The 13,905-nt window shown below is 43.3% G+C and overlaps 1 protein-coding gene across 2 annotated transcripts in view; it reads right to left on the reverse strand.

The window, feature by feature from the left end:
- The window catches only part of FBXW8 (F-box and WD repeat domain containing 8), a 118,539-nt gene that overhangs the window by 88,120 nt on the left and 16,514 nt on the right, over positions 1–13,905 (reverse strand). Inside the window, exon 2 of one of the 2 annotated variants that reach the window (XM_027956546.3) lies at positions 12,558–12,662. The exons of the other annotated variant lie outside the window; for it this stretch is intronic. Within the exon in view, the coding sequence (XP_027812347.1) occupies positions 12,558–12,662 (105 nt within the window). The remainder of the gene's footprint in view (positions 1–12,557; positions 12,663–13,905) is intronic. 2 annotated transcript variants of the gene reach the window in all.

The raw sequence follows: 13,905 nt of genomic DNA on the forward strand, positions 1-13,905 counted from the left end.
GCTGAAAAGAGACTGCCAATCAACAAATCTAGAGCCAGCAAAATGATCCTTCAAAATTAAAAGGAGAAATTAAGATATTCCCAGATAAACAGAAAATAAGAGAATTCATCTGGAGTGTATCTGCACTACAAGAAATACTAAATACAATATTTTGACTGCCTGAAGGCAGTCCTTTAGGCTGAACTGAAAGGAAATATACTTTATTTTCCAAGTAAACATCACTACAAAGGTAAATATAAAAGACAGTATAAATGTACGTTTACTTGCATCCCTTTTCTTCCATCTGATTAAAAAGACACAGCCTAAAACTGCTAATGGGCTTATAAAGACTGTACTATTATTGTACAAATTCTAAGAAAGGAGAGAGAACATAGTTATTCTAGAGCACTTTGGTTGTACAATCGGAATTAAGTTGGTATTAGTCAAAACTACGTTTTATGAGGCTCACTGTAACCCCTAGGGCAACCATTAAGAAAACAACTCCAAAATACGGTACACGAAATAAGAGAATTAGAATGGTATGCTAGAAAAATATCTAACACAAAAGAAGATAACAGTGTCAGAACAGAGGAACAAAAATGACACACTAACAGTTCTTTAGGCGACTGAGGGCAGCCATCACCTTTCCCTTCAGTCATTTCTTCGCTGGTCTAAACGCTACACATTTCCCTCAACTAACTGTCACAGAACTAGCTCCCATATTCATTACCTCTGAAGTGTACCCTCGTGTTTATATGTCTGCACTGTCCCTCTTCAAATGCGGTACTCGCAACTAAACAATATCCCAGATACACAACTTTCAGGTGCCATGAACAGAAGGATTTTATCAGATACTAATTTGCTACTTCACTTAAAGACACAATGCAGAACCCATAGTCCAGAGCTTCTGGAGTCCATTTATTTTAACAAATATTTAAGGCAGACAAAGTTATATATTACAAACACCCATGGACACACCACCCTGCTTAAAAATATTACCAATAAGCTTAAAACTCCTATGTATCTCTCTGAGTCCACATCCTTTCCTTCCCAACAGTAATCTCAATTTGGTACTTATCAATCTTCAGTCTTCTTAAACACCAACTGTAATTAAAGAAAAAAAAAGCCCCCATTTCTTACTCTCACACTATCACGTTTTAAATTCTTAGCTTTCTAAACTTTCTATTCATTTTAAATCCCAGCTCATCACACATGCCCACTCCCAGCATTTTATATCATCTTTGCATTTCAATTCTGTCATCCGTTATATGCATGCTACTTTCCCTTTACATAAGTCATCCGCGAAATGCAGTCTGTGGGCCTTCACGTCTTAATTATTTTTAAAAAACTAACCAGGATGGGGCTGAGTACAGAGCCCGTGGCAAAGCACTAGAGCCCTTCTTCCAGGCTGACAGGAATCCATTAAGCAGCCCACCCTGGGCGTGGCCACAGCATCAGTTACAAATCCACGTAACCACACTGTCATCCCACACCTCTCCATCTCAGCCATAAGGGCATCGGGGAAACAAACCCTCATCTGATCACAAGCGGTCAGGCAATAAAGAATAGGATAATGACTCAATAACACTGGAGTCCCAGTTCTGACTAGCGAGAACACCACGGTTTTATTTTTGGCATGTCTGCTCCACAGCTGAGCCTGTCCATGACACTAGGTGGTGTCTGTCCATCTGTCTGTGCCAAAGGGAGTCTCAGCACTAGTCAATCAAGCAGAACAGACAGGGACAGACCAACATCCACTGTGATGAAGGTAGGCAACAACTCAAATAGCTCCAGAGCACAGTATGTCTCCCACAGGCTCCTGGAATTCAGGGTTAAATAAAGTATAAGACAAGGGTGAACACACAGACACCCTCATGGTTTCTCAAAGGCACAGAGAGCTAACTAAACTGAACACGCAGCAGTTTACTCTGATCCGTGGGATACATCAGTCCTTTTTTTTGGTAAAAATTACAAAAGGTAAAACTTTGCAGAAATTATGAAATGTAACTACCAGATGAGAGATTCACATTAGTTAAGTCAATACTTTCACTACACACTACACAGCACTTACCAAAGCACAGTCAGCAGAACAGCAGCTCCCTAGCTTTAGAAAAGGATTCTCAGGACTCCCCTATGGTCCAGTGGTTAAACATCTGCCTTGCAATGCAGAGGACATGGGTTCAATCCCTGGTCAGGAAACTAAGATCCCACACGCCAAGGGGCAACTAAGGCCTCACACTGAAGCTAGAGAAACCCATACTCCACAACCAGAGACAAGTCCATGTGACGCAATGAAGACCCAGCACAGCTAGAGTAACAAATAAATAAAAATAAAAAGGACTGCACGGTCACACAAGTTTGGAGAACACTGGTTTAAACAAAACTAAGCAGGATTCTTCACTGTGGGAACTTCTCAGAGCTTTTAACAGACTGACATGTGTGCTGCCTGTATCTAAGGAGGAGACATAGGAAGCTGTGTTTCTCAAACATATCTGGCCCCTGAACTTTTCTAACAAGGAGTATATCGAAAGCCTAGTGCCCTCCAGAAGGCACCTTAGAGAATGCTGATATGTGTTATCGGTCAATAGATTAAAACACATGTTGGGTGCTCACCACACAGTAGGCACTAAGGCCAGCAATTCTCATCCACTTTCCACCTTAACCTGCCTAACTGACACCTTTTGCAGGTAGGTAACACCCCAGAGATGTGCCCAGACTGGGGGCCACTTCCCCATGGCTGGGGAAGCTAGAAAGGAAAGTTCCAGTCTCTGCCCTCAGAGTTAGGCTGGACCACAAGACTAGCCCTGAACGGGGGGTAACCTTTATAATTCCGGAGTTTAAAAATTAGCCACAAGGCTGCACTTTGTTAGATGGAGCCAGTGAATCATCAGCATCTCAGAAGAATCCAAATTCAGCACTCACTGATTACAAACTAGAATATCCCAATTAAACTCAACATTCTAGATGGGGTTCTACCAGTACTATACTGTACAAAGGTCAACCACTTTAAAACAGAGAAACTTTTCAGAGTCTTTCAAGAGCTCTCAAACATGTCAGACCTTGTAAAAGTTGGGAGCTGAAAACTTTTAATATGTATCAGCTTCAAAGAAAATGCCAAGTAGTCTTAACACAATCTGAAATCTGTACAACAGGGTTATGGGATGAAAACGCAAGAATAAAAAGTTGATGTTTCAGTGCATCATCCCACCACTAACCCCCAAACCACAGGGCTTCTTTTATAGAAAATAATATTCAGGATAAAGTTTAAACCCTGGATAACAAACAGTAAAGCTCTTTGAGGGATTTATAAAAGATTAGAGGTGAGAATAACTTCCAAAAAGGGATCAGGATTGTACTTACAATTAGGTATTAAACACAGAAACATGCCAACAATTTCTTTAGCAAACTGTAAAGGGAGGGTTGCCTTTTTATTCTTCTTTAAAGGAGAACAAAAATGACAGGCTTTAAGAATTTCTTTTAAGCCTGAAAGGGGAAAAAAATCAACAAGAAAAAGACCTAGCTAAAGTTTCATAGTAAATTTTAGAGTCTCACCAAAAGGAAATCTAATTGTTTTGATTTCTTAAGTTACATTAAATCTAGAAAGTTTACAAGTCTGCATTTTCCAAAGGCCTAATGGTCTTTCTTTAATACACTGAGATTGGGCTGGCCCTGCCCAGTAAAAGTCCCACTGAGTGAGCCTCAGCTGCAAGAATTTGCTAATAAAAGTGTCTCCAGCATTTTGCTTTATAGCACCACTATGAATTGTAGCATTAAAAAAAAAAAAAGCCCTTGGCTCAAAAACTAGCTTATTAACTCTGCCTGGATTAAGGTTACCAGTGGGGTCCACAACAGGGGAAAATGTCATTGTTCCAGTCAAGCAATGATGTACGAAGTCCACCTGGGAAGAACACTGCTGATGTCCAGCTACCGAATCCAGGAGTCACTTCAGTCCTCCTCTCGGCTGACTCACAGTACCACTCATTACATTCGATCACCTTCACCTCCTTGTAAAATTCTCTTCCTTGGTTCAGAACCTATGAACGCTGGGTTTTCTTCCCACCTCACAGGTACTAGCTTTTTAGTCTGCTTATTCTCTAATCACTGTGGTATACCAGGCTCAGTCCCCCAATCTCCTCCTCCATCTACACTTGTGTCCCTGGTGAGCTAGTTTCCTGGCTTTAAATATTATCCATGTGCGGACAGCTTCCAGATTAACATCTTCAGTCCTGAGTGCAACCCAGAACTCACCTGCAGCTTTACATCCAAGCACTGATCTTTGCTCATCCCACCACTTTCCCCTCCATCAGTAATGGCAACCTCACCCCCTGGTTGCTCAGGCCAAACACCCTGGACAGCTACTGAGTCTTCTTTCTCTCTCCACATCCAACACATAAGCAACCCTAATTCTGTCCACTTCCACCAGCCAGTCCTGATCCAAATCATCATGGGCTCATGTGTGTGTGTGTGTGTGTGTGTGTGTGTGTGTACGTGTGCTCAGTTGTGTCCAACTCTTTGCAACCCCATGGACTCTAGCTCCTCCATCCGTGAAATTTTCCAGGCAAGAGTATGGAAGCAAGTTGCCATTTCTTACTTCAGGTCATCTTCCCAACCCAAGGATTGAACCAGAGACTCTGGCATCTCCTGCACTGGCAGACAGATTCTTTACTACTAGCACCACCTGGGAAGCCCCACTGTGTGCTCCTGGCAGCCTTCAAAATGATTTCCTTGCTGCAGGTCTTGTCCCCCATTGTATTCTCCACACAGCAATCCAAATGATCCCTTTTAACACATAGGTCAGACCTATCACTCCTAGGATTAAAATGCTTCAGTGGCTTCCCATCTCATTCAGAACCCAAGTTCAAATTCCTTTTATTCAAGTTCCACAGATTAAGTGCCTTTCCAGTTGGGACCATCTCAGCTTCTCTTCCTGGAGAAGGAAATGGCAACCCACTCTAGTACTCTTGCCTGGAAAATCCCATGGACACAGCAGCCTGGTAGGCTACAGTCCATGGGGTTGCAAAGAGTTGGACACGACTGAGTGAGTTCACTTTCTTTCTTTCTTTCAGCTTCTCTTTGCCCTGTCTACTCACTGTATTAGTCCTATATTAGTTTCCTACTCAACAACAGAATGGGAAAGACTAGAGACCTCGTCAAGAAAATTAGAGATACCAAGGGAACATCACATGCAAAGATGGGCTCGATAAAGGACAGAAATGGTATAGACCTAACAGAAGCAGAAGATATTAAGGAGAGGTGGCAAGAATACACAGAAGAACTGCACAAAAAGATCTTCACGACCAAGATAATCATGATGGTGTGATCACTCACCTAGAGCCAGGCATCCTGGAATGTGAAGTCAAGTGGGCCCTAGAAAGCATCACTACAAACAAAGCTAGTGGAGGTGATGGAATTCCAGTGGAGCCATTTCAAATCCTGAAAGATGATGCTGTGAAAGTGCTGCACTCAATATGCCAGCAAATTTGGAAAACTCAGCAGTAGCCACAGGACTGGAAAAGGTCAGTTTTCATTCCAATCCCAAAGAAAGGCAATGCCAAAGAATACTCAAACTACCGCACAATTGCACTCATCTCACAAGCTAGTAAAGTAACGCTCAAAATTCTCCAAGCCAAGCTTCAGCATTACGTGAACCGTGAACTTCCTAATGTTCAAGCTGGTTTTAGAAAAGGCAGAGGAACCAGGGATCAAATTGCCAATATCCACTGGATCATCGAAAAAACAAGAGTTCCAGAAAAACATTATTTCTGCTTTACTGACTGTGCCAAAGCCTTTGACTGTGTGGATCACAATCAACTGTGGAAAATTCTGAAAGAGACAGGAATACCAGACCACCTAACCTGCCTCTTGAGAAATCTGTATGCAGGTCAGGAAGCAACAGGTAGAACTGGACATGGAACAACAAACTGGTTCCAAATAGGAAAAGGAGTACGTCAAGGCTGTATATTGTCACCTGTTTATTTAACTTATATGCAGAGTACATCATGAGAAACGCTGGGCTGGAAGCAGCACAATCTGGAAGCAAGATTGCTGGGAGAAATATTAATAACCTCAGATATGCAGATGATACCACCCTTACGGCAGAAAGTGAAGAGGAACTAAAAAGCCTCTTGATGAAAGTGAAAGAAGAGAGTGAAAAAGTTGGCTTAAAGCTCAACATTCAGAAAATGAAGATCATGGCATCTGGTCCCATCACTTCATGGGAAATAGATGGGGAAACAGAGTCAGACTTTATTTTGGGGGGCCCCAAAATCACTGCAGATGGTGATTGCAGCCATGAAATTAAAAGACGCTTACTCCTTGGAAGGAAAGTTATGACCAACCTCGACAGCATATTCAAAAGCAGAGACATTACTTTGCCAACAAAGGTCTGTCTAGTCAAGGCTATGGTTTTTCCTGTGGTCATGTATGGATGTGAGAGTTGGACTGTGAAGAAAGCTGAGCACCAAAGAATTGATGCTTCTGAACTGTGGTGTTGGAGAAGACTCTTCAGAGTCCCTTGGACTGCAAGAAGATCCAACCAGTCCATCCTAAAGGGGATCAGTCCTGGGTGTTGTTTGGAAAGACTGATGCTAAAGCTGAAACTCCAATACTTTGGCCATCTCATGCAAAGAAGTCACTCATTGGAAAAAGACTCTGATGCTGGGAGGGACTGGGGGCAGGAGGAGAAGGGGACGACAGAGGATGAGATGGCTGGATGGCATCACCGACTCGATGGACATGAATTTGGGTGAACTCCGGGAGTTGGTAATGGACAGGGAGGCCTGGCATGCTGCAATTCATGGGGTCACAAAGAGTCGGACACAAATGAGCGACTGAACTGATCTTCTAACAACTTATCACACTTATGGCTTAAAATAACACACATTTATTCTGACAGTTCTGGAGGCCAAAAGTCTAAAATCAAGGTGCTGGGGAAATTCCCTGGCTGTCCAGTGAAGAGGGCTCCATGCCTCCACTGCAGGGGGCAGGGTTTCAGTCCCTGGTCAGGGAACTAAGACCCCACAGGATGCATGGCCCAGTCAAAAAATAAACAAGTAAAAAATAAAAGTGTGGGCAGCCAGACAGCATTCCTTCTGGAGGTTTCAAGCGATAATCTGTTTCTTTACCTCTTCCAGGTTTGAGAGGCCACCTACATTCCTTGGCTTGGGGCCCCTTCCTCCGTTTTCAAAGCCAGAAACATGGCATCTCCTCTTCTCGCTGACCTCCTGCCTCCAGCTATGCAGCTTTGCAATTACACTGAACTCACCTCGATAATCCAAGATCACTCCATGCCAAGATCCTTAACATACATCTGCCAGGGTCCCTTCCCACAAAAGGTAGCACATTCACATCACAGGTCTGAGGACAAGAACATGTACATCTCTGGGAGGCTGACACTCAGTTACCACAGTCGAGCCAGCTCTGACCTTCCTGCTGTCCTCAAGCACAACAGGTGCACTCACCTCCAGGCCTGTGCACCTGTGATTCACCTCCGCCAGAGACCTGTCCAGCTTCCTGCTTCCCTCCTTTCAGTCTCTGCAGAAAGGCCACCTTCTCTGTGACATCTTCTCCAGTCACTTAGAAGTGTAAGCCCAACATCGTCTCTGCTGGTCTGTTTTCTCCACAGCACTTACCACCACCTGATATACTCTATATTCAATCCTGTATTTACTGCACATAACTGTAAAGCTTTCTAAAAGGCAGGGGGAATGGGGTTTCTGTTTTGGTCACTGCTGTACTCACTGTCTGCTGCTGCTGCTGCTAAGTCACCTCAGTCGTGTCCAACTCTGTGCGACCCCATGGACGGCAGCCCACCAGGCTCCCCCGTCCCTGGGATTCTCCAGGCAAGAACACTGGAGTGGGTTGCCATTTCCCTCTCCAACTCACTGTCTAGAACGGTACATACATGGCACACAGCAGGCCCTGCATAAAAGACTGAATGAGAAGAATAAGTCCAACACTTAAAAAAATTGGATTGTTTTTATTTTCAAAGGTCAGCTCCTGGCATGTGCTGTCCTCAGGAGGCTCTGACTTTCTTATTCTAGCATAATCTCTTGCTTTTTGATTTCTTTTCTCATTTAAATGTTAATATGGAAAATGTCCACCACACAAAAGTAAAGTGAACAGTATAAACAACTATCAAGCCCCCCCCAACTCTGCTTAAATGATTATCAACACTTCACTGTCCCTGTTTCATCGAGCTCCCCATCTTCTTTCTGGAGCTGCTCTGCTTTTCCTTAACCCCATTTAGAGGGAGCAGCCATTGCAACCGGGCAAATTAAAAGAAAACGCCCGTAGGTGCCTGGGTGTCAGATGTGCACGAGCCTCCCTGAGGGAAGTCTAGGGGCAAAGGTGAAGTTAAGAACTAAGGGAACTCTGCCAACAACCGCAAGTCCTCAGCATCATTTCTGCTCTGAAAAAAATCAACCCAGAGTGCTTGGCTCTGAATCCCCAACTTTTAAACATGTCATTAAGATCTGCAGCTAGAAAAAGTCTGGTTTTAGTTTCTCCTATTTGGACATCTGGGAAGATCATAAGATCACATTTTCCTTGAAACTTGAAATACCACAATCTAATAGACTAGGCTTTAGTTCCAGAAGTACTTCTTTATTTTGGTAACACCTACTTCTTGCTTGCCAATTTTTATCATAAGTCTTAAGTTTTTAACCTCTCTATCTTCCCTCTTTTTCTTGATTACATTCTTTAAGGACATTTTTCTACGTTTTACTTGAAAAGCATGACCTTTTTGCCTTTGCAGCTCTACTGCTAAAATTACACATTAGGAAATACACAGAACTAAAATATATGTTAAAACTGAAAATGAAAAAATAAAATTACAGGCATTCCCTGGTGGCTCCATGATAAAGAACCCACCTGCCGATGCAGGAGACATGGGTTTGATCCCTGGTCCAGGAAGACCCCACGTGTCATGAAGCAACTAAGCCCATGCGCCACAACTACTGAGACGGAGCGCCCCAGAATCCTTGCTGCACAGCCAGAGACACCACTGCGGGGAGGAGCCTGTGCAACTCGAGAGCAGCCCCTGCCTCATCGCCACGAGAGAAAAACCCGTGCAGCAACAAAGACCCACTGCACCTAAAAATAAACGAAACCTTTAAAAATGAAATCTCTAAAAAATTGTTTAAATAAAATAAAATTACAGAGATGGAGAATAAATTCAAGGTTTCCAGGGTTAGCGAAGGGGAAGGGTGTGGCTATAAAAGAGTAGCAGGAATTCTTGCAATGAAAGTTCTGTATCTTGACTGTGTGGTCACTCAAATCTACACACATGATAAAACCACACAGAACCAAATACACACAAATAAGCGTGTGTTAAACTGGTGAGATCTGAATAAGCTCCATGGACTTCGCAAATGTCAATCCCTGGTTTTGATACCGTGGGACAATTTTCCAAGACACTGACAATGGAGGAACTGGGGGAAGGGTACTCAGAACTTCTCTGCACTGTATTTTGCAACTTCATATCAATTTAAAATTACTTTTAAAGTGTTTTAAATGAACACTGGCATATACTTAAAAACCTCTACTTCTTAAGAGTTATCCAGTAATGTAACAGCACACTTACTTTTTTCTCATAAAAAACAAAATTCTGAAATCAACAATTTTGTCATTGTTACCCATTGTAAAATATTACATTGGAAACACTGGAAATCCTGTGGACATACACACACACATACAAAAAACATACAATTATAAGTAGCAAAATGATAAACTGCTCAGTGAGCTGTCCCACGCATAACACCTTACTAAAAGCACACTGTTTGAGACATCTCAGCGTGAGACTCTCCCACAGAGATATAAACCCCTTGAGAGCCAGGTATGGACAGCAACAGGCTAGGGAGGCCAGTATCCAGAGTCCACAGGGTCACAGACTAACGTTGGGGGACTTAAGTTCTGAAGCATCAAGCCTCACAAAGCAGAAAGGAGACGAAGTCAGAGCCAAATCAATTCTCCAAGTCTGTGGCATAATGAAATCTCAGAAGTCCTCCCCAACTAGGATTCCTTACTGTGAGTCAGTTACCAATTTGGCATAAAGATCTAAGCAAACAGGTTTTCTCCAAGGGTACACATATAGTTCATGGTGCCAACTTCCCATAACTGGCCCAACCAATTTCACTCAAATCCCAAGGTGGCTAGATTAAAAGAGAACCAGAGGAAAACAGCAAGACGGAGAGTGCTAGCCCCCTCTGAAATAAAATCATAAAGCAGCAGGATGTTCCACTGAACAGAAGGCCCTTTCCCCTGTTTCAAAAATAAAAACACTGTGAGAAACAAATGAAAATGCTACTTATTTTTATTAGTTTGGTGTTTTAATGCTTGAAAAAAAAAAAAGCCAAGTCTACAAACTACTGGCCATCCATTGTCCTCTTTGTGCAAAAGCTCAGAAAACAAACAAACAAACCAAAACAAAACAAAACCCTGGCTTTGCAGATCACAGACACCTCAGGGATTCTGGTTACAGATATTTTCTATTCTTACATATGTGCTTTAAAAATTAGGTTCAACAACAAAAATCCAAATCCAACTGGCCCAAGAGGGAAGAATTCTGGTGGACAATTGGACTACTGTGTTGCAAATTAAACTGTTCACACCTGCAGAATAATCTCACCAGCATAACCAATCTACCCTGGAATGCAGCCCCACTGTACCAAAAGGGGGATCTCTTCTTCCACCAGATCCTATCTTTCCACTGATAAACTCTCTGGATGAGAAAACCAGCAGCAGATGTGAAAGCCACATGGCCCTCTACAAAGCAGGAGAGCAAAAAGCAATGTTAAAAGAAATGATTCCTTAAACAGCAGCTTCCTATCAAGAATGAAGATTTTATCACCGAATGCTGACTTTGTGGAAAGCAAGCTATTAGACCCTGTTCTAAGGCTTCAGCTAACGGCATCCAGCTGAAATCCAGGAGCTGGGCTTAGCTACACCCTTGTTTTCAATTCTTGGGACAGGGCCAATATGTAAAGTTAGAATACAACAAACCCAACTGCCAAGGGAAAGAAGGCAACCTAGGTACTCTTACTGAACGCAATCGATAGGCTCTGAGCAGTTTATACTGCAAAGATTTTTATTTTGTGAATTTTACCCTTTGAATAATTTCTTTCTAAAGATTTCCACATTCTCCATTAAAAAATATTAGCCAACATCCCCTTTTAACTGATACTGTGGCAATCAAAAATCCTGAAAACTTCCTCAAATTCATATTTAAGTAGGAAAACATTCAGATTAAGCAAACTGCTTCATAACAGGGTAAAATCATAATAGGGAAATAGAGTAAAACCAGAAACTCTCTAAATTGTCTTGCCTTCTGTTGTCATTTCACTGAACTGCCACGGGGTCAGCCAGCTCTAGAGTCTAAGTTTGAGCACAGTTTTCACCACTCTCAAACTGCCTTAATATTTTTAATTTCACATTCATGGCAGTGTTCTGGATTTTTAATGTATAGTTTTCCTACCACTTAATGTCCTTTTTTTTTTTTTTTTGGCCACATTGCCCAACATGTAGAATCTGAGTTCCCTGATCAAGGATTGAATCCCGTACCCCTTAGAGTGGAAGTGTGGAGTCTTAACTGCTAGACCTCCAAGAAGTCCCTCCTTCCACCCAGTTTCACCAAACTCTTTCTCCTAAAGGTATAGAGACTTGTGTCAAACACATTATAGGATCTAGAGATGGGAAATGGTAACCACTAAACAGATTACTTCTTTGGCTAATACGGGCCATGGATACTCCAGTGTCTTCTGGGAAACACAGCTGTCCATGAAATCCCAAATGATAAGCAATCACATTCACTCTTCACCAAGAAGAGAATACAAGACTAACTTTAAGGGCATAAATGCCTGCCTCTTAAAGCATAGCCAAAGCCACATTGGCTTCAGCTGGTAGAAATGCAGACTAGACTAGTGGGCGCCACACCCCAGACCTCCTGAATCTGAAACTGCGTTTTATCCAGCCCCTCTGTGATTCGTGCACACAATAAAGTCTGGCCTAAACTATCTACCACTACCCCACTCCACCAGCATGTGGCCCAGAGCAGGCACGAGATGGGGGACGCTGATCTGCAATTCCCTCGGTGGCTCTCAGTTCTCACATGCCTCTCACCTCACTGCACGGAATTCGGGTGTCTGAAGGGTAATTTGGACTGTACAGTGGAACATGATGTCACTGTTTTGTCCCCAGGCTGACCCTGAGCTCCCAACCTAACAGCTGGCTTGACTGAACCAAGGCCTCACACCTTTGCATCAGAAACAGTGAGGACATTAACAGCTCTGGCGAGCTCAGAAAGGCGAACACAGTGCTGTCAGCCTTGAGCACACTGCCACGGGTCAGGCATAACTCAGGGTGCAGGAGGAACGCGGCGCCGGGGCAGTCAGTCGCGAAAAGACCACCACCACGTGGGGATACGGAACATGATCGTTTAAGCTCAAGGTTGCTTTCCTTCAAGTAAAGCTGCTATCCCATTGGTTACCTCTGTGGAGTCTGTCATTGTGTAAAGTACACTTCTGTTACGGAGGAGCTTCCCACACTCGAATTACACGTGTAAGCAAATCCTGATGGCTTACCTGTGCGCACCTTCCTAGCTCTCTCCTGTTCAGATACTGAAATATATTGATCGCCAACTCATAAGGCAGTTGGATATCAAAGAAGGGAACATCATCCATTTCATTCTGAGGAGGGAAAAAAAGAAAAGAAATATTAAAATTCTGAAACATGAAAATGTAGGCCCTTTAAATGATCAGCAATGGCCCTAGGTGGTGACAAGAGAGAGAACTGTGATACCGAGGAAAAGCAAAACATTCTCACTATTCCACGGAGCACAGTTATAGAACTCATTCAGAGCCTTATAGTCACTCTCAAAGCTCTGACTCCCCACATTCATACGAGGTCTCCTCACATGCACTTATAAACTCCACAAGACCATCTCACAAAATGATTCAAAAAGCAGAAGCAGGGGTGCCAGCTCACAAGCTGAAGGGTGCCACGGGAATCGGTGCGAAGGTCCGTGGAAAGCCTCTCAAAGTCTCAGGAGAGATGAGTGGCAGGAAGCCAAGAAAGAGCCTTGAAACCAGGGAGAGAGGCCACTGGTCCTTCCAGGACAACTGCTCCTATTCCCCAACCTGGACTGGAGTGTGTGTCCATAGCAGAGAAATGCTGACCTAGGTCACTGCAGTGTTTTCTCCAAGAAGAGGGGGACAGGGCTGTGAATGTGAGCAGAAAGTACATAAACGAGGCGCCGCTCCTGAGTAAGGTGAGCACTCGCCCCTCGGCCACAGGAGAAGCACAAGGCTTCCTAATGCACTCGGGGGCTTGCGCTGGTTAACCGAGTGAGCCAGTGCAAACAAAGCAGTTTCTTCTTCGGTGTCATTTATTAATGCAAAGAAATTAGAGCTCGCCTGCCTTTGGATAAGCAATTAGGGATGAGGTAACAGGCTTTATTTGAGAGATAAGGCTGTCATGACGATCCTGGTAGCACAAAGAAATATGAGCATGAAACAGAAAAAAAGGCCAAGTGTGCACATGTATCCCTCTGCCTGTTCCCGAATCCGCCTGCCAAAGCTTGCTTTGGAGTAGGCTCCTGTGAAGCTGGGGAAAGCGGCGCTATTCGTCCCAACAGAACTTGCTTAATAAAATTCACTTCTAGTAAGCTTTGACTGACATCAGCGACTTACTGGATACAAACAAAAGTATTAATTCACCACTCAAATGCAACAGTTGTATACTGCAAGGCTGCATGGAAAGTCTCGGTGTGCTAAGGCACCAAGAATCAGGGTGAAGATTTTTCTGGAATTGTGTTTCCATTCATCTAGGACTCTCAGGGCTAAGACTATCCAGGGCATAAGGAGGTAATGTATTCAACTGCAAAAACAGTGCAAGGCTAATAAGCATGAAGGCCAAGAAGGCTCTCTAGAG

The sequence above is a fragment of the Ovis aries genome, chromosome 17 (assembly GCF_016772045.2).
Source record: "Ovis aries strain OAR_USU_Benz2616 breed Rambouillet chromosome 17, ARS-UI_Ramb_v3.0, whole genome shotgun sequence".
NCBI lineage: Eukaryota > Metazoa > Chordata > Mammalia > Artiodactyla > Bovidae > Ovis > Ovis aries.